Source organism: Hyperolius riggenbachi, chromosome 7 (genome assembly GCF_040937935.1).
Source record: "Hyperolius riggenbachi isolate aHypRig1 chromosome 7, aHypRig1.pri, whole genome shotgun sequence".
Taxonomy (NCBI): domain Eukaryota; kingdom Metazoa; phylum Chordata; class Amphibia; order Anura; family Hyperoliidae; genus Hyperolius; species Hyperolius riggenbachi.
The window spans coordinates 272,197,029-272,224,215 of NC_090652.1; the positions used below are offsets into that span (position 1 = coordinate 272,197,029).

The window sequence follows — 27,187 nt, forward strand, 5'->3', positions numbered from 1 at the left end:
CAGTACTCAGAATTTCCTCCTGATTAAATTTCCTCTGACTGAAAATCCAAACTCTTGGATACTGAGGACCACTCTAAGCCCACTCAAACAATTTTCATATTTCCTTCCCTCCTGTCACCTTTAACCGACATATGTATGGGGTCTCACCTTCGAACCCCTTCTCCTTATACCTATCTAGAGGGGCCCTCAAATGTTGTAATGGCATCAGTCCCTCAAAACAAACCATGCTACTATATTCCTTATCAACACAAGCACACATCTTACCAGTGCAGAAGTCCTGATTCTTGTGACCATTTTGTTAAATATTTTTATTGAAGACAAATGTTCAAAATACAATCAAAACAAGCACATGAACCAGTCAATGATAACCGAGATCCAATCATAACATGGAACATATCAAAACTCAGTTGTGACATTTAGATACCGGAGCCCATAAAGCATGGAAAGTGGTCCGCCCTAACTTGGTTATAATATGATGGTAGGGGCATCGTAAGCCTTCTACCCATCCCTTCCTGACACCTGATGTCACCATACAATGGCCATTACCAAAATAGTAAAACAAACAAAAATAAAGCAAAAATGACAAGGCCTAGTTGGACCTTCAATGTTCCCACAATAACAGGATAAGGTATAATAAAAAAAGAAGAAAAAGTAAATAAAAAAAAAAGAAACCAAAACATAACATAACATAAATTAGCTTGCATGTATCAATGTCTCGCCTCCTAACAAGTTTTCTAAAGAAATTATATATACAGTTGTGTCGGTAGGTAAACCATAGCAAACTGTGGGATAGGCAGATGGAGTTGCCTCCAGGCAATCCACCCAAGCTTCAAGCTACGGTTCAGCCAGCAACATGAAGCTTAAGGTAGGCCGACAGGTAAGAAGCAGCCTGCCTTGCTGAGGGGGGGGGGGGGGGGGGGGGGAGGGAGGATGTTGGGGGACTGTCGGACTGTTGGAGGCAGAGAGCTTAACTCTTAGAGAGAAATGTAGACCTTCGGTTTTAGTCACGTTATTTTTAAAGTTGCTCACAACCCCATAGGTATCACACTCCAAAATTTGGTGGTGACTGGTTTTAGAATTTATGATTTATGAGAAGATCTGCACTGGCATTGATAAACTGTTGTCTGAAAAGCAATCTACCACCAGCCCTCGTATAGAAAAACTGAGACCATACAGATTTACACTTACATTTTACAAATCATGCTACTCATCTCCCAACCTGCTGTTCTAGAGGTCCAAAAGCTACAGCTTTACATGGTAAAACAACGCCTACTGAGTCAGGGAGCAGGGGCACATCATAAGATAGAAAATGCACCTTGATACCAACAGTATTGACTCTGCTTTGGATGGTATTTGTGGTGAACAAAAGAGCACCTTATTATTGTAGTAAACCGATGATTGCAGAAATCATTAGAGGTCAATTTATGAGCATTTCACTTTAATATTGCTCAAAGCAGCACAGGTCCTCTAAGTGCTCTAACACTTTTAAAGAGTAACTGTCAGGCTGCAAAAGCTAATTTAAACCTCTATTCTCCTGTGTTAAACAGTTTAGAAGGAAGCCAAAAAGGCAATAATCTCTCTTACTTTTGATGTGTGCTGAACAGCAAGGCTCTTTATTCCCAAGCTCTTAAGAGGCCGAGAAGCCGCATACCATACTGCAAAGCATTCTGAGGCTGCTTCTTCCCACCTTGGGTCCTCCCCTCTGCTGCTAGTGAGAAGTTACAGGCTCATGTTACAACAGCTTGTAACGCAGTCCAGCTCACAGCACTGAAAAATCTCTGGGCAGAGTATACTGCATGAGTCCGCTATTGTTCCTAGCCACACGGCTAATTAATATTCACTGCACAGTAGTGTTGTCTTTTTTCTGAGTCTAATCATCAGGAAGCAGGGAGGACATGACGACACATTTGGCTTCATAGGAGACAGACAAACATGGAACCTGCCATGAGCTGTCAAGGAGCATCATTCTCTGCAAATACTATATAAAAATTCTGTGAAATCCAAGCGTGGACAGTGAAATGCATATGTAATGTAAGTACAGCCAATCTTTAGCTACTGATACATGTGTTTTTTTTTCTCTGAGACCTTATACCTAACAGCTCCTCTTTAAGGACCATTCCAGCGAAAAAAAGAAGCAGTTAAAATCTGACAGAACCGACAGGTTTTGGGCTGGTCCCTCTCCTCATGGGGGATTCTCAATGTTTTCCTCGTTTTCAAAAGTATTTCCTGAACGGCGGTTGCTAAAGGTGGCCACTAATGGTCCAATTTCTAGCGAAAAATTATTAGAGCGATCAGAAATTCTGATCAGAAGAAAAATCGTTCACTACACCATCAACGAACCAATCGTTGCTTCCTATCTATCACAGCCAATCAACAAAATCCAAATTTTGGTTTGACAAAAATCCAGTCAGACGATTTTTTTATAATCGTTCATAATGGATTGTGCCCATCAACTGAGATTATTGTCAACCAATCCGATCAGAATTTCTGATCGCTCTAAAGATTTTTCGCTAGAAATTTGACCGTTAGTGGCCACCTTTAGTCTAATTGCCATTAGGGAGGCTGGCTGGTATCTTACTATTTTGGCAGTTAGACTTAGCAGTGTACCCGTTCAACAATGGTTGCATTGTCGATCGGGCATGCTCTTGGGAGTACCAATTTTCATCCGATTAGATAGCAATTATCGAATTGGATGCTCGTTCAGCCGCCAAGTTGAGATGCATTATCTCAATTCGTCAAGGTCGGTCAACGGAAAAAGAACAAAGTGAAACGTGACAGAAGGAATGGTGTCCACATTCTTAGATAGAGAAGCGTGTAAGCATGAGGAAGAGTACAAGTGACGTGACAGAACTGTGACAACAATCCACGATAGTATCAGCTAATCTTTCACAAATATCTGCTGAGTGAGGAAAAAGGATACCCAGCAGTCCAGAAAAAGGGTTGAATGCAAACACTATGCAAAACCTGTAAGGAAACCAGGAAATGCTTCCTGTAGCCTTAGCCCTGCACAGATCCTCACGCCTCCTCCACCAGCATTTCTCACATGACAAGCGGAACTGTCCTAACACTTCGTATCTTCAAAACAAACCCGCATTTTTGCTGATTTCCTCCTATGTAGACCATACTACATAAACTGCTGATATAATCTGTCATTAAAGAGAATTGTGTGCTTATCATACACAGCACTAAAAGTGTGTGTTTATATACACAGTACACATACACTTAAACAGATAAATATGAACTGTTACCACAGAATGTGTTATATATACACCATATGCTGCCAGCAGATGGAGCACTCATGCAAGCTTACAACACAAACCCATGTAGGTTCCTGCTCTATGTAGGTACACAGTGGCTTGTTTTCATCTATGATCTATCCGGTACAACTTTTTAAAACCAATTCCATTGTAGACTTTTTTTTTTTGGGGGGGGGGGGAGGCCTATGATGTCACTGATTCACACTACCCCCACTGTCCACATCCCTAGAGGGTTAAACCACACCTACTGTTCAGCCACCCCAACACCCTCCCCTCCACCCACTCCCGGGTACATCACCCCAGGGTCTTATACCATCTTCACTGTCCACCCCTCTAGAGTGTTACACCACCCCCACTGTTTACCCACAGACAGACACTCACTTCCTCTTCAAGACAAGACAAATAACATTTATATTGCACTTTTCTCCTGGTGGACTCAAAGCACTTGAGCTGCAGCCACTAGGGCGCGCTCTATAGGCAGTAGCAGTGTCAGGGTGTCTTGCCCAAGGACTCCTTGCTGATTAGGTGCTGGCTTACTGAACTAGAGCCAAAATTTGAACCGAGGCCTTCTGTGTCAGAGGTGGAGCCCTTAACCTCCTACTGTAAGCAAAAATACACATTTCTTAATAAAGTACCCAGTGCATTTATACAGACTATTCTTGTCTTAGCATAACTTTACGTTAACACTAAGAAACACAATTTAAAGCACATTGAAAAAGTAAAAAAACACATGTATCAGTATGTAAAATACATGGCTTGACTTACTCCTGTTACAAACAACCTCCTGGGATCAAAACCTGTTTCTGAATGGAACCTAAAGTGAGAGGTGTATGGAGGCTGCTATATTAATTTCCTGTTAAACAATACCAGTTGCTTGGCAGTCCAGCTGAGCTCTTTGGCTTCAATATGTCTGATTCACACACCTGAAACAAGCATGCAGCTAACCTTGTCAGATTTTTGTCAGAAACATCTGATCTGCATGACTGCACTTAAGAGACAAAAAACAAAAGACCGAGAGCCCAAATGGTGTGGTATTTCAAAGCAATAGAGACACAATTAATCGAAATAGATTTATACTCACAAACATGGGTTGCCCCTAGGCAACCACTCCATATGCGGGTGGGGAGAATTAGAACCTGACCCCACTCAGGTGTAAGATGTCGCTCTCTGTAGAAGAAATTAGGAAAGATCCTTGCCACCACAGGTGGACTGCATTCTGTTTAGGATAAGGACCAGAGGCGCCAAAAAGAGTAAAAACAATACTATGTTTAAAAACTTGGGGGGAAACGTATTCACCACCCTTTGAACAGACCAAAAGCCAAAAGCTCACTGAGGCGCTCTAGTTCGTTCCAGACCCCCAATCGCTTGTACTCCTGTTTGATTGCCTGAGGAAGCGGGATAATCCCGTGAAACGCGTAGCACCTGGGAGTACCAATAAATTGATGAATTTTTTGACCAAACATTGTGGTTTCCATTGGCTTTTGGTCTGTTGAAAGGGTGGTGAATACGTTTCCCCCCAAGTTTTTAAACATAGTATTGTTTTTACTCTTTTTGGCGCCTCTGGTCCTTATCCTAAACATGATCTGCATGACTGTTCAGGTTCTATGGCTAAAAGTATTAGAGGCAGAGAATCAGCAGGACAGCCAGGCAACTGGTATTTAAAAAGGAGAAAAATATGGCAGCCTTCATATCCCAAGAGGTGAGAGAGATATGGAGGCTGACATGTTTATTTCCTGTTAAATAATGCACATTGCCTGGCTGTCCTGCTGAGCCTCTGCCTCTAATGCTTTAAAGTGTACTTGAGCCGAAGCTCTAGTACCCAATTATATACTTAAAAAAGACCCCCAAAGATGCCTAGTCGCTAATTTTCGAGGGGCGCAGCATGGATGTGGATGGTGGCCACCCTTAGCAACGGGAGGACGCAGACCACCGTGGAAAACCTGTATAGGATCCTGACGTTTCCCTCTCTTCAGGAAAAAGTCTGACTTTGGACCTGAACTTCGTCTCAGGGTTAATTTTAAGCCATACACCGCAAATAAGCATGCAGTTTAGAGATGTCAAATCTAATAAGATTAGCTGCATGCTTGTTTCAGGTGTGTGATTTAGACCCTACTGACCAGAAACAGCAGCGGGGCAGCCAGGCAACTGGTATTGTTTAAAAGGAAATAAATATGGCAGCTTCCATAGGCATCACACCTCGGGTTCCTTTTAAAGTGAACCAGAGACGAAGCACCCTCATGTATTTTACAATATATATCAGTGGGAATTAGAGAAAAAAACTACCCTGCCCAGCCTGCTTGTTACCAGCCCTGATAAAATCCCAGACTGAGCATTCAGTCTAGCTTTGCTCAGGAATCATTATAGCAGAGCCACAAGGGGGCAGGCTTGGGCTTGAAAAGACCTCAAAGAAGACAGACTCAGTTATAATGATTCCTGAGCAAAGCCAGACTGAATGCTCAGTGGGGGATTATATCAGGGCTGATAACAGGCAGGCTGAGCAGTGAAGAATGAAACAGAGAGCAGGGTAGGTGTTTTCCCTAATGTCCCCACTGAAATATATGGTAAAATACATGAGGGTGCTTAGTCTCTGGTTCACTTTAAATAAGAGGACCACCTGTGCAACTTAAAAACTCATTGCCTCTGGTCTGGATACATACCTTGCATATTGCCCTGCCTCTTGTTTCCTTTAGATTGTAAGCTTGAAAGGAGTCCGTCCCTTTTGTGTCTTGCAGGTTGCTGTACATTTTATTAGTCACAATGTATTAGTCACTGTGTGTGACATCTATGTTGTCTGCTAAATCTGTATCCTGTACCAACATCTGTATTTTTATCTACCCATGTTTGTTTCTTACTCTGTACAGCGCCACAGAAGATCATGGCACTATATACTGTAAATCAATAATAATAATATAAATAAGACTCAAAATAGAAACTGAAGCTTTTAGTTATAACTCATCAGTTCTCCCACCTCAGTGATAAAATCAACTAAATGAAGACACGTGGTGAGTGAGTGATGTAGTTGTGTAATTGTCTATGTGACGGCTCATCGCTATCCGCGTGAAGCGTTCCACCGCAGGGGTGCGCACAGCACAACGGGAGGCCGCTACTTTGCACGGAAATAGAAACAATAAAAGATGGCTGTCACCTTAAAGGATCCAGATCAAATGACAAATTGCTGACAATTTCGGGAACCTATTGAATAATTGCACTCATCACGTCCAGCAATTCCTCCGATGAGATATACATTAACTGAGGCCGCTCCCTGCATTAGTAAAGGGTGGATAATGTGGGGCAGGTTAGAAAACTCGTCCCCCTAATCATGGGAATCGCTGACAGATCTATGACTGAGATCCGATACAAGAAAGGTTATGGTTTTATGTACAGTATTGTGTATTCCTCAGAACATTAGATGCATCAAGTTGAACCCCAGACAAATACTTCACCTCATAAACCATATATATTTTAGAGACGATATGGGGTTGGATAGTGTAATGGTTAAAAGCTCTGCCTCTGACACAGGAGACCAGGGTTCGAATCTCGGCTCTGCCTGTTCAGTAAGCCAGCACATATTCAGTAGGAGACCTTAGGCAAGTCTCCTTAACACCGCAACTGCCTATGGAACGCGTCCTAGTGGATGCAGCGCTGGCGCTTTGAGTCCACCAGGAGAAAAGCGCAATATAAGTGTTTGTCTTTGTCTTTTTTTTAGTTTATGACAGGTTCTCTTGAGGTAGAAAAAAACCTAAAAGCACATGAGCAGTGCATCTATCAAGAGCTGGATCTGCAAAAAAAGACTCTTAAAGTGTACTTGAACTCTTGCACAGGACAGAAGAAAAACAGAGAGAAATGCACCGTGTGTATTTAGAGAGTGTATCCAGTCTAATTCCCCCTCATCTGTGACTAATCACGAAGTGCCATTTGATCTCTCAGCTGGCTGCCTCAGTAGAGCATCTAATTGGTAAACACAATGGCCTCAATTCACTAAGATCATGCTAGAGATAATAAGGCAAGAGAAAACTTACCTCCACACAGTGAGAGAGTTATCTTACCTCTTCATTCCTTAAGTTACCTCTCCTGTAGTTAATTTACCTTCTCTGTAGTTAATTTACCTCCTCTGTAGTTATTTTCACACGCAGTTAACAGCCTGTCTTTAACTCTGGAGTTATTTTAAGGATTGGAGAGTTAATTTAAAGACAGAAGAGTTAACTTTAGGCTTGCCTGAGGTAAAATGTTTCCTGAATAGGACATGCCTCATCACCATGGTAACAACTCTAGAAGAGTTATTAAAGACAGGAGATAAGCTTAGTGAATTGAGGTCTTCTTCCATGAAAGCAGTTAGTAGACACACTGCAGATGTATTGCAGGATTTGTATCAGCTGTAAGAAATGTTTTACTTTAAAGATCATTATGCGGTTGCCTATTTTTTTTGAAGAGCAGAGAGGAAATTTTGAGTTCAGGTCTGCTTTAAAGGACAACTGTAGTGAGAAATATATATGGAGGCTGCCATATATTTCATTTTAAGCAATTACCAGTTGCCTGGCTGTCCTGCTGATCCTCTGCCTCTACTTTTAGCCATAGATGCAGGACGTTGAACAAATTGATCAGATTTAATCCATCATGATGGTCTTTCATGAGCATTGTTGTACATCAGTCGTGTGTAACTGCTGTTCATCACTTGACAAAAGAAAAGGATAGTTATATGATGTTGGTTGGAATGATCATTCATCTGTCATTTTGACAGATGAAATCTTGCCATGGGTATGGACCTTTAGTTTAGTTTTTTTTTAAATATATTCATTTAGTATTTATATAGAGCTGACATATTCTTCAGCGCTTTACATGGTACACGGTCATGTCATTAACTGTCCCTCATAATCCTATCCCTATCAGTGTCATTAGTCTCTGTCATAAGGCCAATTCTGAGGGAAGTCAATGTATCTGTATGTTTTTTGGGATGTGGGAGGAAAACTGAGTGCCCAGGGGAAACCCACACAGATGCTGGGATAACATACAGTGGTTTGCAAAAGTATTCGGCCCCCTTGAAGTTTTCCACGTATTGTCACATTACTGCCACAAACATGAATCAATTTTATTGGAATTCCACATGAAAGATCAATACAAAGTGGTGCACACGTGAGAAGTGGAACGAAAATCATACATGATTCCAAACATTTTTTACAAAGAAATAACTGCAAAGTGGGGTGTGCGTAATTATTCAGCCCCTTTGGTCTGAGTGCAGTCAGTTGCCCATAGACATTGCCTGATGAGTGCTAATGACTAAATAGATTGCACCTGTGCATAATCTAATGTCAGTACAAATACAGCTGCTCTGTGACGGCCACCAGACAGGTCAGGGATCAAGTTATTGAGAAATTTAAAGCAGGCTTAAAGAGACTCCGTAACAAAAATTGCATCCTGTTTTTTATCATCCTACAAGTTCCAAAAGCTATTCTAATGTGTTCTGGCTTACTGCAGCACTTTGTACTATCACAGTCTCTGTAATAAATCAATGTATCTTTCCCTTGTCAGACTTGTCAGCCTGTGTCTGCAAGGCTGCCAAGTTCTTCAGTGTTGTGCTTCTGCTATGCACTCCCCCCTCAGGGGGGAAAGAAACACACAAATGATCTCTTGAGATTCAAAAGGAAGGCTGTATACAGCTTGCTTGTGTATGGATGTATTTTCTATGTGTGGACATACTGTACATCAACCTACTTCCTGTTTTGGTGGCCATTTTGTTTGTTTATAAACAAACTTTTTAAAGCTGTTTCTAACCACTTTTAATGTGGCGGGGAGCGGCGAAATTGTGACAGAGGGGAATAGGAGATGTCCCCTAACGCACTGGTATGTTTACTTTTGTGCGATTTTAACAATACAGATTCTCTTTAAGGTGGCCATACATGGTACAATTTTTAATTTTTTTTCGATTAGATAATTTAGTTCGATTATTCCGTTAGATCGAATATAAAGATTTTTCCGATCAGATTCTTCTAGAAAAAACGGGATAATCATTCGAATTTCTTGATCGAAAAAAATAAATATTTTCAACTTTCATTCGATTCGATCATTTAAATCAAATAAACGGGATAATCGAACGTTTTTATTGCACCATGTATGGCCACCATTAGGCTACAAAAAGATTTCCAAAGCCTTGAACATCCCACGGAGCACTGTTCAAGTGATCATTCAGAAATGGAAGGAGTATGGCACAACTGTAAACCTACCAAGACAAGGCCATCCACCTACACTCACAGGCCTAACAAGGAGAGCGCTGATCAGAAATGCAGTCAAGAGGCCCATGGTGACTCTGGACGAGCTGCAGAGATCTACAGCTCAGGTGGGGGACTCTGTCCATAGGACAACTATTAGTCGTACACTGCACAAAGTTGGCCTTTATGGAAGAGTGGCAAGAAGAAAGGCATTGTTAACAGAAAAGCATAAGAAGTCGCATTCGCAGTTTGCCACAAGCCATGTGGGGGACACAGCAACCGTGTGGAAGAAGGTGCTCTGGTCAGATGAGACCAAAATGGAACTTTTTGGCCAAAATGCAAAACGCTATGTGTGGCAGAAAACTAACACTGCACATCACTCTGAACACACCATCCCCACTGTCAAATATGGTGGTGGCAGCATCATGCTCTGGGGGTGCTTCTCTTCAGCAGGGACAGGGAAGCTGGTCAGAGTTGATGGGAAGATGGATGGAGCCAAATACAGGGTATTCTTGGAAGAAAACCTCTTGGAGACTGCAAAAGACTTGAGACTGGGGCGGAGGTTCACCTTCCAGCAGGACAACGGCCCTAAACATAAAGCCAGGGCAACAATGGAATGGTTTAAAACAAAACATATCCATGTGTTAGAATGGCCCAGTCAGTCAAAGTCCAGATCTAAATCCAATCGAGAATCTGTGGCAAGATCTGAAAACTGCTGTTCACAAACGCTGTCCATCTAATCTGACTGAGCTGGAGCTGATTTGCAAAGAAGAATGGGCAAGGATTTCAGTCTCTAGATGTGCAAAGCTGGTAGAGACATACCCTAAAAGACTGGCAGCTGTAATTGCAGCAAAAGGTGGTTCTACAAAGTATTGACTCAGGGGGCTGAATAATTACGCTCACCCCACTTTGCAGTTTTTTGTTTATTTTAAATGTTTGGAATCGTACGAATTTCGTTCCACTTCTCACGTGTACACCACTTTGTATTGGTCTTTCACGTGGAATTCCAATAAAATTGATTCATGTTTGTGGCAGTAATGTGACAAATATGGAAATCGTCAAGGGGGCCGAATACATTTGCAAAAAACTATACAACTCCGTTGCAGATGGTGTCCTGGCTCAGATTCGAACTGGGGACCTAGTGGTGAAGGGCCGGCGCCAATCCTGGCCTCTTCCAGCATGACTGCGAGCGCCTGTGCTAAGTGACAATGGTGCATGTAGTGACATCACGCGGTGATTTTGGAAAGATAAATAAGTGTTAAAGGTGAAGTGACCTGTTCATTGCTGCGATCCCCTGTTGTGTCAAGGTGCTGGTCCAGCGGAGCGCAGTTTAATTTTCCTCATGCAATATACATTTGAGGGAGGGGGCAGCAGCAGGAAAATTCCCAATGAATTTCGTACTGAAATCTGTTGGAAATTGGTGTGCAGTGTATGGGCAGTCAATTGATCCCTCTCTGATTAGATTCAATCAAGAGGGATCTTTCTAAGGTGGCCATACATGGTACAATTTTTTCATCCAATCTTACCATTTCTATGTAGTGTAAGGGTAAATTAAGTGAATATATTGAAAGGATAATTTAGGCAGTTCCCTTATATTACATAGAAATGGTAAGATTGGATGAAAAAAATTGTACCATATATGGCCACCATAACAGTGAACCTGGTAGAAGATCGAACAATGCAAGGCTACCATTAATTAGAGTTCATCAGCAGTTACAGCACTATATTTCAGCTACATTTACCTTCCACATCAGTGCTCAGGTAGTTGCGCACTTCAGTCAGTATGAAGTTAATGTCCTCCTCAGTGGGGATGGGATGGTGGGTGACCTCTGTTGGAGTATCGGTGGTGCCAGCAATAGTCATCTTCTCCCATGGTAGGAAGAAGATCACCCTTCCATCACTGGTGGCCGGATCCAGAAGTCCCATGTTATCAGGGCTGAAAGACAATGCTCATGCTCATTATCAGACACCAGCGAGTATAATTTATTGTATTTGTATAAGTGCCAACATATTACTTAGCGTTGTACAATAGATAAAATACACAGGATGACTGACAACCTGGAGCAAAGTACAAGATATGAGATCATGCAGTGAAGTTAAAGTCTTTGAGGCCAGGTAATTTAAGTTTAAAGGGAGGGAAGGGCTGGGCTGGGGGCTGCCATTGTGGACCAGGTCCCCTGGAGGGCACATACGAGTATCACTACAAGGCAACTCATCAAGGAGGGAGGGTAGGGTTTTACTGGGCTGGGGGTTGCCACTATGGACCAAAATGATATGCCCTTCCCGAAAATAAGATCTAGCACATAATTTGGGGGTAAAATTAACCCCCCTGGCGGTATGAAAAATTCCGCCAGAGGGCAGCGCAGCAGTTTTTTTTATTTATTATTTTTTTTAAATCATGTAGCGAGCCCAGGGCTTGCTACATGATAGCCGCTGCTCAGCGGCATCCCCCCCCCCCGCCCGCTTCGATCGCCTTCGGCGATCTCCGATCAGGAAATCCCGTTCAAAGAAGCCATGGCGACGGGGCGGGATGACGTCACAGACGTCGGGACGTCATTGGGAGTCCCGATCCACCCCTCGGCGCTGCCTGGCACTAATTGGCCAGGCTGCGCACGGGGTCTGGGGGGGCGCGCACCGCAACGGATAGCGGCGATCGGGCGCGGGCCGGCGGCGATCAGTGTGCTGGCGCAGCTAGAAAAGTGCTAGCTGCGTCCAGCAAAAAAAAAAATTATATAAATCGGCCCAGCAGGGCCTGAGCGGCACCCCCCGGCGGCTTACCCCGTGTCACACACGGGGTTACCGCTAAGGAGGTTAATATAGGACAGCGGTTTATTTTAGGGGAAACATGGTAGTGAGACCGGTCTCACATACAGGGTTAACAGATGCTGGTAGAGGGTCCCCCCCCCCCCCCTTTCTCATGATTCACTGGTTTGTCACCCTGTCCCATCAGTGTAATGTGAAAGGAATTTGATACAGTAAACTAAGAGATTATCAGTGAAATGTATATAGCAGCAGTTAGGAGCGCTGCACAAACTACCCCCATTCCAATTAAAAAATAAAAAAACACACTTTGAATGATAGTGTTCCTTTAAGACAGTGATCTGCAAACTTGGCTTTCCAGCTGTTAAGGAACTGCAAGTCCCACAATGCATTGCGGGAGTCTGACAGCCACAGTCATGATTCATAAAGGCAAATGCATTGTGGGACTTGTACTTCCTTAACAGCTGGAGAGCCAAGTTTGCAGATCACTGCTTTAAGAGGTAATTTAGATACTTTATTTAATGTTGTTTGAAAGCAACAAGCTATTAGCTGGAGGTGTCTTCAGAGCTCGGGGAGTCGACATGCTTGATGTTACATTTACCTGTAGTATCCGGGCATGACAATGTGCACACCAGCACTGGGCTGGCAAATGTTGTGGATCTCCTGGTTATCCATTTTGCGCACAGAATCTGTGAAAGGTCCGGTTGCATTGATCACACATTTGGCTCGGACATCAAACTCTTCCCCTGTGACAGATAAGTTGTATTTAGACTGCAGTTTACATGGCTCAAATTATAACATCACATTTTTATTTTCAAGCAGCAGCATGAACATAAGCTGAATGCGTACATTCAAAAAAGGCGCCTGTTAAAAAGGGTGCATGGTGATACCGATAGTGGGTGCCTGCGGGTGAGATCACCATTTGTCGTCATGGGAAACAGCGGAGGGAGGGAGAATGGCAGCACTGGATACAGGGAAGGTAAGTCTGTGCAGGGGCTGCCGCAGAGGTCACTGTGAAATGATTGTTTCCTGCTTTTAGAGTCTAAAAGCATGTGGAAAAATTACAGGGCTTTTAGACCCTATAATTCAGAAATAATCATACCGCCAGTGTGGTTAAACTCTATGGCTGCGGCCCTCTTACCTGAATCCAAGACCAGACATGGGTATGTGCCTGTCCTCCACACAGTCAAAAGGATGAGTTATGATACTATAAGTAGCCAGTTTCACCTGTTGCTAGCAATGTCTCAATATTGCACTATTTGGAAGTCCATTAGCCACCTGCAGGGGGCATGCTGCAGTTCCTGTCTCCTAATTATGCTTGCATGCTATTTATAGTGTACCTGAGATGGGGCCATAAAAAGAAAAAAACAATTGGGGCTTCCTCCAGCCCCATCAGGCCTGATTGCTTTTTCATTGTCCTCAGCTGCCGCCTAGCCCCAGTAAGTCGTTCAGTCAGGGCCAGTCAGTGCAGCCGGCTGTGTGCGCTCCCGTCGCTGGGAACATTCTGCGCCTGTGCAGTAGTACTGTAATGGTCCAGAGAACGGGAACGCGCGGGAGCACACGCGTGGCCAGCAGTTGGCCTTGCGCCAGGTATAAAAGGTCCCATAGACTTTTATTGCTTTTGCGTTACCCTGCGGTAACAAAAGGTAACAACGAAAACACGCTAGTGTGAAATGGGCCTAAAGGTAAATGAAAAGGAAAAACCGTTTACAGAATAGGCAATTAGTTGCTTTATTATGCAGCGGGTGTGGTTTTAAAAGCGGGAGGGGTTACAGTAGGTGGAAAAACAGTACTTTCATTGAAATACTCCCCTCTTTTTGTTAAAGAATGCACTGGGGTCTAGAGAAGCTTTCCCTGGGGGTCTAGTGGCCCCCCTTCCCTTCATACATTTTTCAGAGGTAGTCTAGTGGTGCACATGTGCATCTGTGAAGCAAGTGTTCAAGATGCCTTTTTTATCTCTTAATAAGTGGTTGACTCACTTCACTCTCTCTGGGGTCTTATCAGATCACTGTCAAGGTAGCCACGTACCATACAATTTTTTAAATATCTGTTCAATTTAAGAATTGCAATCAATTTTTCTGACTGATTGTAACATTTCAAAAATATGACCAATGTACCACACAGCTATGTTACATTTTTTCCCCAATTATGATAAAAATGATTGGAAACTCAGAGAAAATTGCTAGGGTGTGTATATTAATAAATTAACAATCCAACACACACCATACAATCTTTAGTAGAAATTGAAGAGGAATATCTAGCATTCCGGATCGATTTAAATCGAAAAAAAATGGGAAATCCGATCGGATTTCTCAGTCAAATGAAAAAAAAAGCTTTCAATTTTTTCGAGAGATATGATCGTTTTTATCGAATTAATGTAAAATCAGATCATTTTATTGTATCGTGTGGCCACCTTTAGGGAGATCAAAAGTTTGTGAACTAGAGCTTGTGCAATAACACAGCAAGCGATTTTCACTTTTTTTTCCCACCGAAAATAAAATCCAGAACAATCTGGAAAAAAAAGTGTGTGTTTTTTTCTATGTGTGTGTTTAATATGCAAAGAGTTCCGAGTTGATGAAGGATAATACATATTTTCTATGCAGATGTTCTCTTTAAAATAAATGAATCGAATTCCACTTTGGCATGATGCAATTGGTTTATTTGTAAACAACAAAAAATTGGCATAATCCTGCATCAAGTGAGTATTATTTGCACACACACACACACACACACACACACACACACACACACACACACACACACACACACACACACACACACACACACACACACACACACACACACACACACACACACACACTAAACTGGTACCTTCTGATGTTCCATTAAGGCAGGGGTCACTTTTGTCTGTTTTCTACACAGAAAAGCACATTTAAACTGAGAACTCGCGTTCATCAATGGACTAGTTCACACTTAACCACTTAAGCCCGAAGGGTTGAAATTTTTTTACATCCGGGCAACTTTCACCCCCCATTCATTTGCCAATAACTTTATCACTACTCATCACAATTAATTGATCTATATCTTGTTTTTTCCGCCACCAATTAGGCTTTCTGTGGGTGGTATATTTTGCTAAGAGTCACTTTACTGTAAATGCATTTTAACAGGAAGAATAAGAAAAAAATGGAAAAAATTCATTATTTCTCAGTTTTCAGCCATTATAGTTTTAAAATAATACATGCCTCCATAATTAAAACTCACGTATTGTATTTGCCCATATGCCCCGGGTATTTCACCGTTAAAATTATGTCCCTATCACAATGTATGGCGACAATATTTTATTTGGAAATAAAGGTGCATTTTTTCCGTTTTGCGTCCATCACTGTTTAGAAGCCCATAATTTATTAAATCATATTGATATACTCCTTTGACATGCATATTTAAAAAGTTCAGACCCTTAGGTAACTATTTATGTTTTTTTTTTTTTTTATTATTATTGTAATTTTTTTTTTTTTTTAATTTAAACTTGTATGTGGGTATTTTTTGGTGTGGGAGGTAAACAGGGTTTTTTTTTAAATATATTTATATGTTTATTTGTAATTTTTTTTCTTTTTAGGTGCAATTTGCTATTTGGCCACAAGATGGCCAGAATCAAAAAGTCCTGGGAGCGATCGATCTCGCTCCCAGGCAGAAGAAAGGAGCCCAGAGCTCAGAAAAGCCGCAGCGTCTGAAGAGATGCTGTCGGCTTTTCTCCGGGGGGGTCCGATCAGCGAAAGGGATTTATAATCCCTTTCACTGATCGGTGGGCTAACGGGCGGCAGCGGGGGCGCGCACGGGGGGGCCCGCGGGAGCGCGCGCGACCCGCGGGAGTGCGCGCAGCCCAACTGGACGAGAAGTCTCGTCCAGTTGGGCTTAAGTGGTTAAAGGATACCCGAACTGACATGTGACATAATGAGATAGACATGTGTATGTACAGAGCCTAGCACACAAATAACTATGCTGTATAACTTTTTTCTTTCTCTGCCTGAAAGAGTTAAATATCAGGTATGCAAGTGGCTGACTCAGTCCTGACTCAGACAGGAAGTGACTATAGTGTGACCCTCACTGATAAGAAATTCCCCTTTTTTTTACCTCTTTCTTGCTCTCAGAAGCCATTTTCTGATAGGAAAGTGTTTTATAGTTGGAATTCCTTATCAGTGAGGGTCACACTGTAGTCACTTTCTGTGTGAGTCAGGACTGAGTCAGCCACTTACATACCTGATATTTAACGCTTTCAGGCAGAGAAAGAAAAAAAAGGAACACAGCATAGTTATTTGTGTGCTGCTAGGCAGTGTACATACACATATCTATTTCATCATGTCACATTGGGTATCCTTTAAAGGATAACTGAACTGAGAGGTATATGGATGCTGCTATATTTATTTCCTTTTAAGCAATTATAGTTGCATGGCTATCTTGCTGATCCTCTGCCTCTAATACTTTTATCCATAGACCCTGAACAAGCATATACAGATCAGGTGTATAAGACATTATTGTCAGATCTGACTGCATTAGCTGCATGCTGGTTTCTGGTGCCAGTCAGACACTACTGCAGATAAATAGATCAGCATGGCTGCCAGGCAACAGGTATTGTTTACAAGGAAATAAAAATGGAAGCCTCCATATACCTCACTTCAGTTGTCCTTTAAATGCATTTTTTCGTGTGCAGAAAAAATTGACATTCTGCAGCATAATTCTGCACATGCACGTTTTTTTCCTGCATACAAACGCACATTGTGTGCAGAAAACGCATGCAGAAAAATCTCAAGCAATCCATTCCACTTATACAGAACGGGCCTGGACTGCTCTACAATGCTCTCTATACAGGTGAGGGACTCCCTGCATACATAGCTGTGAATATTCCCATGAGCCCTCCTATAATACAAGATTTACATGTGAATCAGGAATCATTGCACTTGATCCTCAGCCTTACACATAAGGCTCACATTACAGGTTACAAGTCACATACCTGTTAGAACATCTTTGCAGCGTGCGCCGCAGACGCGCTCCACGCCGCTCACCGGATCTGTCTTCTTCAGCAAGCGTACCACTTCAGTGTAATTGGCTGTGGCAGCCCCGTACCTGGCAGCAGTGAGAGCGATGGCGAGGTTCATCCGAGCATCGTTGTGTTGTCCTGCAGCGGAGGGCACAATCAAGGGAAGGACATGAGTCACCTCAAGCCACTAACTTGTGCTATGGAAGTGTGTCAAAACGGATATGTCACAGCTGTCCCTGTCACACTCAATCTGCCTGATGGCCGGCTGGAGCTCACAGGAATTATTTAAAGATACATTGTCTGTTCCACATCACAGCGCTAACCTGCCCCACCACTCCATGTCACCATACCGCCTATATGCATGAGGACCTAATGACACTATTAGGGGCAAGCTACAACCTTTTCAGGAAAAGGCAGAATATATATATATATATATATATATATATATATATATATATATATATATATATATATATATATATATATATATATATATATATATATATATATATATATATACATACATACATACATACATACCTACATACATACATACACACACACACACACACACACACACGTTTTCCTCAACACCACATTTAGATTGTAAGCTCGCAAGGGCAGGACCCTCTCACCCTTTTGTGCCTTGGAACTAGTTACACATTTAGGGCTCAGACACACTATAAGCGCTTTTCTGAGCACTTTTTGGCCCTCAGAGCTTACATTAAAATCGTGTGATTTTTACTGCGATCGCGATTTCACCGCGATCTTAATGTAAATCAATGGGAGCCTTTTTTAAAAAGCTCTCAGAAAGCTCTAAGGGCCAAAAAGCGCTTATAGTGTGTCTGAGCCCTAATTCACATTCGTTTTGTCACTGAAATTACCAATTCTGTATTTTGTACCAACTCTGTATTTCGTATATTGGCGTACACCATTGCCTGTATTATTTTAAACCCCATGTTTGTTTCTTACTTTGTACAGCACCAAGAAATATGTTGGCGCTTTATAAATCAATAATAATAATAATAATTAAATGTGTACATGGAGATTGCCATATTTTTTTGAATAAGAATGCTTAAAGTGAACCAGAGATGAAAACAAACTAATGAGATAAACAATTGGATATTTCCTTCTACTCCTAAAAATGAATCTTTTAGATATCTCAAGGTTTTCTTTTATGTATAAACATTTACAAAGCAGATTTAATGTTTCATAGCCTCTGTTCAATTGCAGTGTCTCAAGAGTCCCAGAGCGAGAATACATGAGGTATTGACCTATTATCTTCTCCCCTCACAGTAAAAAGCCCAGGTATCTGGTTAGGAAAGTGTTTTATAGCTGTAATTTGCTATCAGTGAGCCGACTGAGTCCTGACTGGAGAAAAACTGTCAGTTCCATAACTAATTATAAACTCTTTTAGGCAGAGGAAAAAGAAAAGTAGCGCAGCATAAGTGTGTGTGTGTGTGTGTGTGTGTGTGTGTGTGTCTCTGTATGCTGTGTGTGTGTCTCTGTATGCTGTGTGTGTGTGTGTGTGTGTGTGTGTCTCTGTATGCTGTGTGTGTGTGTCTGTATGCTGTGTGTGTGTGTGTGTGTGTGTGTGTGTGTGTGTGTGTGTGTGTGTGTGTGTGTGTGTATGTGTGTGTGTGTGTGTGTGTGTGTGTGTGTCTGTATGGTGTGTGTGTGTCTGTATGGTGTGTGTGTGTGTGTGTGTGTGTGTCTGTATGGTGTGTGTGTGTGTGTGTGTGTGTGTGTGTGTGTATTAGTTATGGCATCAACTAGCATCCTTTGCTCCTATCTTTGGGAAAAAACATTTCCGACGGGGGCGGGGATTTTAAGACCACATGTGGAAATCAGACCCCGAGGGTGAGAAAACCCCACTTCATTATGTGTGATATAATATATCTTGGAAACTTACTAGGTTTAATGCAAACTGTAATTTATAATTTAGGTAGTCTCTATTCGCCTTTCCCTTCTCCATTATATAGTATAAACATTTACAAAGCAGATTTAATGTTTCATAGCCTCTGTTCAATTGCAGTGTCTCAAGAGTCCCAGAGCGAGAATACATGAGGTATTGACCTATTATCTTCTCCCCTCACAGTAAAAAGCCCAGGTATCTGGTTAGGAAAGTGTTTTATAGCTGTAATTTGCTATCAGTGAGCCGACTGAGTCCTGACTGGAGAAAAACTGTCAGTTCCATAACTAATTATAAACTCTTTTAGGCAGAGGAAAAAGAAAAGTAGCGCAGCATAAGTGTGTGTGTGTGTGTGTGTCTCTGTATGCTGTGTGTGTCTCTGTATGCTGTGTGTGTGTGTCTGTATGTATGTGTGTATGTGTGTGTGTGTATGTGTGTGTGTGTGTGTGTGTGTGTGTGTGTGTGTGTGTGTGTGTGTGTGTGTGTGTGTGTGTGTATGGTGTGTGTGTGTCTGTATGGTGTGTGTGTGTCTGTATGGTGTGTGTGTGTGTGTGTGTGTCTGTATGGTGTGTGTGTGTCTGTATGGTGTGTGTGTGTCTGTATGGTGTGTGTGTGTGTGTGTGTGTGTGTGTGTGTGTGTGTGTGTGTGTGTGTGTGTGTGTGTGTGTGTGTGTGTGTGTATTAGTTATGGCATCAACTAGCATCCTTTGCTCCTATCTTTGGGAAAAAAACATTTCCGACGGGGGCGGGGATTTTAAGACCACATGTGGAAATCAGACCCCGAGGGTGAGAAAACCCCACTTCATTATGTGTGATATAATATATCTTGGAAACTTACTAGGTTTAATGCAAACTGTAATTTATAATTTAGGTAGTCTCTATTCGCCTTTCCCTTCTCCATTATATAGGCCAAAGTAGCCAAGTATAGGTAACTTTTTTTTTTTGGTTGCTTGAGCCTCCATGCTAAAAATAGGCCTAGGTAATACAGTGCTATACCCCACTCTATATAGATACCATGAACTCTGTATTAGAGGGTAAAATACAGTAATTGAAAGTATATTAACCTTGGGGGAGCAGCGGAACCCAGTCTCTAAGCACAGCACAGCCCACAAAAAGCGTTATGCTGAATACTCAACTGATGACGCAAGAAAACGGATAACCGCAACGTCTCCCAATGAAGAGCGTTTCCCGATCCAGCTTCCTGCCAGTGGGAAATCACTATGGCACACGACAGGCGCGAACGAGAGGTCAAACGATCGCGGCACTTTGCACGGACGGTTTTGGGGATCTGAAAGTTCCGGTCCGCCGTGATTGACGTCATTGCCGCGTCACAGCAAACGTTCGTGTAATCACGTGCCTGTACCCAAGTTGCGAGATCACAGAAACGGTTGCTCGTCGCTCAAAAAATTGCCGGTCAGCGGAAAAATTGCCATAGAAATCAGTAGTGGGAAGTTGACCTTCACCACTGTGAGTGCTGCCGGTTATTTGTGCTGGTTGGTTGAGACTGCTGGTGAGCTGAGTTCCAGATAACCAGAACTCTACTGTACCTTAGGTACACTATAAGTATACAGTTTATATTTACATTGGATTATTTGAACACATTTTACAAAACAATCAACAGAAGCATCATTGTGCCTAAAATAGAGACAGTATTCTGTACTACACACAATACAATTTTCTGTTAGATTTTTTACTGTTAAATTATTTTCTGTAGACACTGGTGATTATTAGGGCTGCTCAAATCTGGATCCGGGAGCAACCCGGATAGTTGCTATCTGGATATCTCCCAGTAAACCTGTGCGGGCTGGGCGGGGGGTGTCAAGCTTACCTGTCTTATCTTCTTCGCCCATCCCTGGCGCCTCCCACGATGCAGTCCACGAGGCGGTCACGAGACTACAAACACTCCCTCCATCCAGGTTGAAGGAGGAAGTGTTTGTAGTCACGTGATGCGCGTGGATCACATCGTGGGAGGCGCCAGGGACGGATGAAGAAGCCGTCAGACAGGTAAGCTTGACTGCACCCCCCCCCCCGCCCCCCGCCCAGGTTTACTGGGAGATATCCGGATAGCAACTATCCGGGTTTCTCCCGGATCCGGATTTGAGCAGCCCTATCTCTGGTGCACTGTCTTCTGGTTATCTCCTGCTGAGTAGGGAATACACGGTTAGTTTCTCCTGTACGTTTTTGCTCTCAATCGTTTTTGCCGCTCGTTTTTCAGCTCTCGATTCTTATCTTTTTCCATTCACTTCCATCAGAAATTGGGCGGCAAAACAATCGAAAGGGAGATCTGACATGTCGGAGACTATCTAACGAACCATCTAATCGGCTACAAAACGAACCGTGTATTCCCAGCATATTTCCTAGGCAGATAGATGGTTAGATATCTGGCAGGTAAATCTAACAGAAAATTGTATGGTGTGTCCCTAGCATGAAGGAAAGCTAGTGCATGGTCACTCAGTATCTGCATAAGCTTCTGAATCTGACAGGTGGTCACACTAAACTTTTGGTCTACAAAGACAATTCCAAAGGTAGGCTGTTGCCATAGACAGCAAATGCAATTCTGAATGAATGCTAAAAAATAAAGAGGAAAAAAAATATTTTAAAAAGGCCCAATTGAAGAGCAGCTGTTTGTCTAGATTTGTGTAGGCAGTTACAGAACTTGTTTATGTCTATATAGACGTTCCTTGACTGACTTTTGACAAATGCATTTTTTGTAAAATACTCAGTGAGGCTGGATACACACAGAACCAGGGGCGTAGCAATAAGTATAGCAACCATAGCGGTTGCTATGGGGCCCCTACGCCACAGAGGGCCCGCCCATCAGAAGAGGACTTTTTTTTTCTTTTTTTTTATGCCGGTCCGGCCCCCCCACCAATAATTTTCGAAAAGTGCCCCCCCGGCCCCCCTCCTCTGATAAGGTGGCTGGTGAGGAGGGGGACTATGTGGCGGGCGGCGCATTAATACTCCCTGGCGGCCGGGACCCGATAGTTAATCTATAGTTCCGGGTCCGGCCAGCCAGGGAGGAGTGACGCGTCGTGCGTGCGACTGGCTGCAGACACCAGACAGTGCCTACCCTGGCTTCGTGACAGTGCAAGTGCGACTGTCTGGACTGGAGCCGAGCCGGAGAGGAGCTGCCCTGTGTTCGTCACTCGAGAGGAGCAACTCGACCCCACGCAAGCTGTCTGTAAGTATGTGCGTGGCTGGTGCTGGGCACATATACCCCTGGCTACATATACTGGGCACATATACCCCCCGGGCTACATATACTGGGCACATATACCCCTGGCTACATATACTGGGCACATATACCCACTGGCTACATATACTGGGCACATATACCCCCTGGCTACATACACTGGGCACATATACCCATGGCTACATATACTGGGCACATATACCCCTGGCTACATATACTGGGCACATATACCCCTGGCTACATATACTGGGCACATATACCCCTGCCTACATATACTGGCTACATATACCTCTGGCTACATATACTGGGCACATATACCCCCTGGCTACATATACTGGGCACATATACCCCTGGCTACATATACTGGGCAAATATACCCCCTGGCTACATATACCCCTGGCTACATATACTGGGCACATATACCCCTGGCTACATATACTGGGCACATATACCCCTGGCTACATATACTGGGCACATATACCCATGGCTACATATACTGGGCACATATACCCCTGCCTACATATACTGGGCACATATACCCCTGGCTACATATACTGGGCACATATACCCCTGGCTACATATACTGGGCACATTTACCCCTGGCTACATATACTGGACACATATACCCCTGGCTACATATACTGGGCACATATACCCCTGACTACATATACTGGGGACATATACCTCTGGCTACATATACTGGCCACATATACCCCCGACTACATATACTGGGCACATATACCCCCGACTACATATACTGGGCACATATACCCCCGACTACATATACTGGGGACATATACCCCCGGCTACATATACTGGGCACATATACCCCCTGACTACATATACTGGGCACATATACCCCTGACTACATATACTGGGCACATATACCCCTGACTACATATACTGGGCACATTTACCCCTGGCTACATATACAGGGCTCATATACCCCTGACTACATATCCTGGGCACATATACCCCTGGCTACATATACCCCCGGCTACATATACTGGGCACATATACCCCTGGCTACATATACTGGGCACATATACCCCTGCCTACATATACTGGGGACATACCTCTGGCTACATATACTGGGCACATATATCCCTGGTTACATATACTGAGGACACTGGTTGTTTGTCATTATGTGCAGTTACTGGTGAAAAGCTGTCTCTTATTATGTGCATTTGCTGGTGAAAAGCTGTCTCTTATTATGTGCATTTACTGGTGAAAAGCTGTCTCTTATTGTGTGCATTTACTGGGGAAACGCTGTCTCTCATTACGTGCATTTACTGGTGAAAGGCTGTCTGTCATTACGTGCATTTAGTGGGGAAATGCTGTCTCTCATTACATGCATTTACTGGGGAAACGCTGTCTGTCATTATGTGCATTTACTTCATTTTTTTTTATGTAACTACATTAGCTAGTATAACTACATTAGTTAGCCCCACCCACATGACATCATGGCCACGCTCAATTTTTTTTATTTTCTCGAACATGTTGCGCCCTTCCCATTTTTGACTGCCCCCTCATATGTGCCAGTCTAGAACCGGCCCTGTACCCCTGCCTACATATACTGGGCACATATACCCCTGGCTACCTGTTCTGGGGACATCTCTACCCCCTGGCATCCTGTTCTGGGGACAGCTCTCCCCCTGGCTACCTGTTTTGGGGACATCTATACCCCTGGCCACCTATTCTGGGGTCACCTATAGACCTGGCCACTTATACTGTACTTAGAGGGGTGTGGGAATGTTGGGGTGGAGGTCCCCGGAGGAATGTTTGAGTGGGAGGTCTGTGGGGTTGGAAGGTCGTGGGGGGGGGGGGGGGGCATAAATTTTTTTTGCTATGGGGCCCAGTCATTTCTAGCTACACCCCTGCACAGAACACACATAACATAATGTGAAATGATGCGTTTTATGTCAAGTTTTAAATTAATGTTGTGTGCGATGTTGCTGCTTTTTTTTTTACCGCAGATATGGGTTTCAAACATTTTGCATGCGTTTTATTGCGTTTGCCGTTCACATATACAAAACGCATATGCGTTTTCATATTTGCATTTACACAAATCACTAGGAAGACAACAGGAAGTGAAAATACATAAAAAAATATTTTTGGGAAAAAACCTATATAAAAACACATAAAAAAAAAAGCATTAAAAAACACATACCATTGCATTCCCATTGACTTTCATTATATGCGTTTTTGATGCGTCTATGATTATTATGCAACAAAACCAGCGTTTTTAAAAACGCACGCATCAAAAACGCATATGCGGTTTTTTACATGAGTTTTCTCCTGTGGCCCATAGACTTCCATTAGCGGTAAAAACGCAGCGTTTTCTGAAACGCTAGCGTTTCTGCTATGTGTGCACCCAGCCTCAGGATCCAAGACACTGGACACTTCAGTATAGATATCAGACAGATTTAAACTGTGCCTTCCCACCGAACAGTCAATCTGATGCTTCGTGCAATATGATCAAAATTTCATGACAGGATTTTAGCTACAGAAGTCTTGACAAAAGTAACATGTCTGCACTCTGGTTTCTGAGCGATGGCGTTTTCAGATCCGGGCCTGGAAACGGACTTTGAAGTAAACCTGAAGCGAACAAAAATAAAATGAGATACTTACCTATAGAAAGGGATGGCTCTGGGTAGCATGGGGCCTTCCTGGTCCTCTTTCTCCAACCTGTTGTTCCAGTCCCATCTCCTGAGGAAGTTCCTCGACCAGCTTGGTCGAAGAACTCTTTGTCCTTCCTCGTGCAGCCTTCGGACTTACTTGGACCCCTAAGTACTTCCAAAAACAAGCGCATGTGCAGTATGGATGCCCCACCTTTGGAAGCACTTGAAGACACAAGCACTTCCGAAGACTGCCCGAGGAGGGATGGAAAGGTATTCAGTCGCTGAACTACACGGGGGGATGACATGCTGTTTCCAAATAAGCATAACCTCCCCTCTGTGCATTAAAGTGTACCAGAAGCTGTGCAGGTAGGGCTGATGGGACACAGAGGCATGTTCCCTGCTCTATGCCATACCTCCGTGTGCCCCCCCCCCCCCAGCACAGCGTTATCAACCCCCGAAATTGTAACATGAAGATTGTCAGCATCTCAAGGGGGAAGGGGTGTTTTATACAGGAGAGGTACTCCCTGCTGAACGTCCACTGGGGGAGTGTTACTGACTATCCTTCCCCAGCTGCCATTGGGCAGCTCTGCCTCTCCATTGACACTCCCCCTGCCGCTCTGCGATAAGAGACACAGAGCAAAGCTTAAAACGTCACGAAGAGTGAAAGTAAAGGATAGCAGACCATAGGAGTGGCACAGAGTGGCGGGGATTGCGGCTGCCTGATCCGGCCAGCTTAGCAGATCAGGTAGCATGTTTGTTTGTTTTTTAAACTTTCACTTTAAATGAAAAAAAAAAAAACATTTTAGCCCATTACATTGTTAGTGGGCTTGTTTATAGATAAGGGCAGTTTGTGGCGTTTTGTTTTTTGTTCATGCCTGCCAGCAGTAAAGATGCTGACCTGCAGGCTTACAGAGAATCAAACAACATGAACAAATTGCCTGCGAGTATCAATCATTTCTTGATCTATTTTCTATTTTGGAACGCCTCACTTTGCTATGTTGTGATTTATCGTTTTCCTCCTGCAAGAACCTTCCGGTAAACCGGAAGTCTCAACTGACCGGCATGCCTGATGGATAATGGGGAGATGGGTGCTTTTTGGTGGGTTGCTCAAACAACCGGCAGGCACATGTATCCAGCATCAGCGAGCCCCGCCGGTGCCGGATAATGGGGCCTGTGCTGTAAAATGTATAGCACATGCTTATTGATCCACCATCAGTGATAAATGACTAAAGATAAGATAAACACGGCATCTGTAACATCCAATTTAAAGACGGCCGATTGTGGCAATTAGCAACTCCTCATCAGTCATCGATAATTATGTATTTGTTTTGCTCCGCTATATAATTAGTGATCTGGTAGATATAAACAAAAGTTTACTTCAGTATTAATGGACTATAGTCAACTGGTGAACAATGTAAGTGCTGGAATAATTTTATTGCAATATTAATGGCAGAATGTAAATGACTGATGAAATGGTAGAGAAATAATCAGGACTGGAGTCGACATTATTCATGGTTGATGTAAAGAATTCTCTAAACAACATTATGTGCTGTAGGGAGCATTTATGCATCTAAAGCAACTGAGGCATGTGCCAGTAGGAGCAGGCCAGTGCCAGTATGAGCAGGCCAGCAGCCTAAAGCCCCATACATACTCAAGACTGTTCATGGGGGAGGCGGCCAATCGGAGCTCCTTCGGCTGACAATCTGGCAAGTGTAGAGGAGCCCCCTCTACACGTGTTCCTTTCCTATTGTTTATAGGGCATTCCTCAAGCCAAATACTTTTTTGTTTTTGTTTTAATACTCTAATTCCCTATAAACTAAACAAGCCTCGCCCACGGGTTTTCAGAGAGCCTTGGCATTTTCAGACAGTAGCAAGGGCTTATGGGAGCTCAGTCTGGGCAGGATTAGGGGGAGGTATTACTAGCCAGAGGGAGGAGGAGGGGGGGATTAGTTTTTTTTTCACAGGCCGAGGGCTGGAGATGCAGATCAGCTTGCCTGTGTGTACTGTTTACAAACAACATGGCTGCTGTCATTGTATCACAGGAAGAAATAATCATATTCTATTGAAGCTGTTTGCAGCTAGATTTTCTGTGTAAACGATCTAAACTTTAGATAAGGTATATAGACAAGTTACTTGTTATAGTTAGTTTTTCATCTCGGATCCACTTTAAAGCAGCAGGGACAGCCATGCTATCCCAGGGGGAAAAAAAACACAAATACTTATTTTACTTACATAACAAATGTAT

The 27,187-nt window shown here is 43.1% G+C and overlaps 1 protein-coding gene across 4 annotated transcripts in view; it reads right to left on the reverse strand.

Annotated features, from left to right (window-relative positions):
- Positions 1–27,187, reverse strand: part of GPD2 (glycerol-3-phosphate dehydrogenase 2) — a 318,302-nt gene that overhangs the window by 159,483 nt on the left and 131,632 nt on the right. For all 4 annotated transcript variants that reach the window (XM_068245759.1, XM_068245757.1, XM_068245756.1 and 1 more), the window contains exons 7-9: positions 17,190–17,354; positions 12,822–12,966; positions 11,203–11,396 (exon numbers count right to left, since the gene is read on the reverse strand). In XM_068245759.1, the coding sequence (XP_068101860.1) occupies positions 11,203–11,396; positions 12,822–12,966; positions 17,190–17,354 (504 nt within the window). The remainder of the gene's footprint in view (positions 1–11,202; positions 11,397–12,821; positions 12,967–17,189; positions 17,355–27,187) is intronic.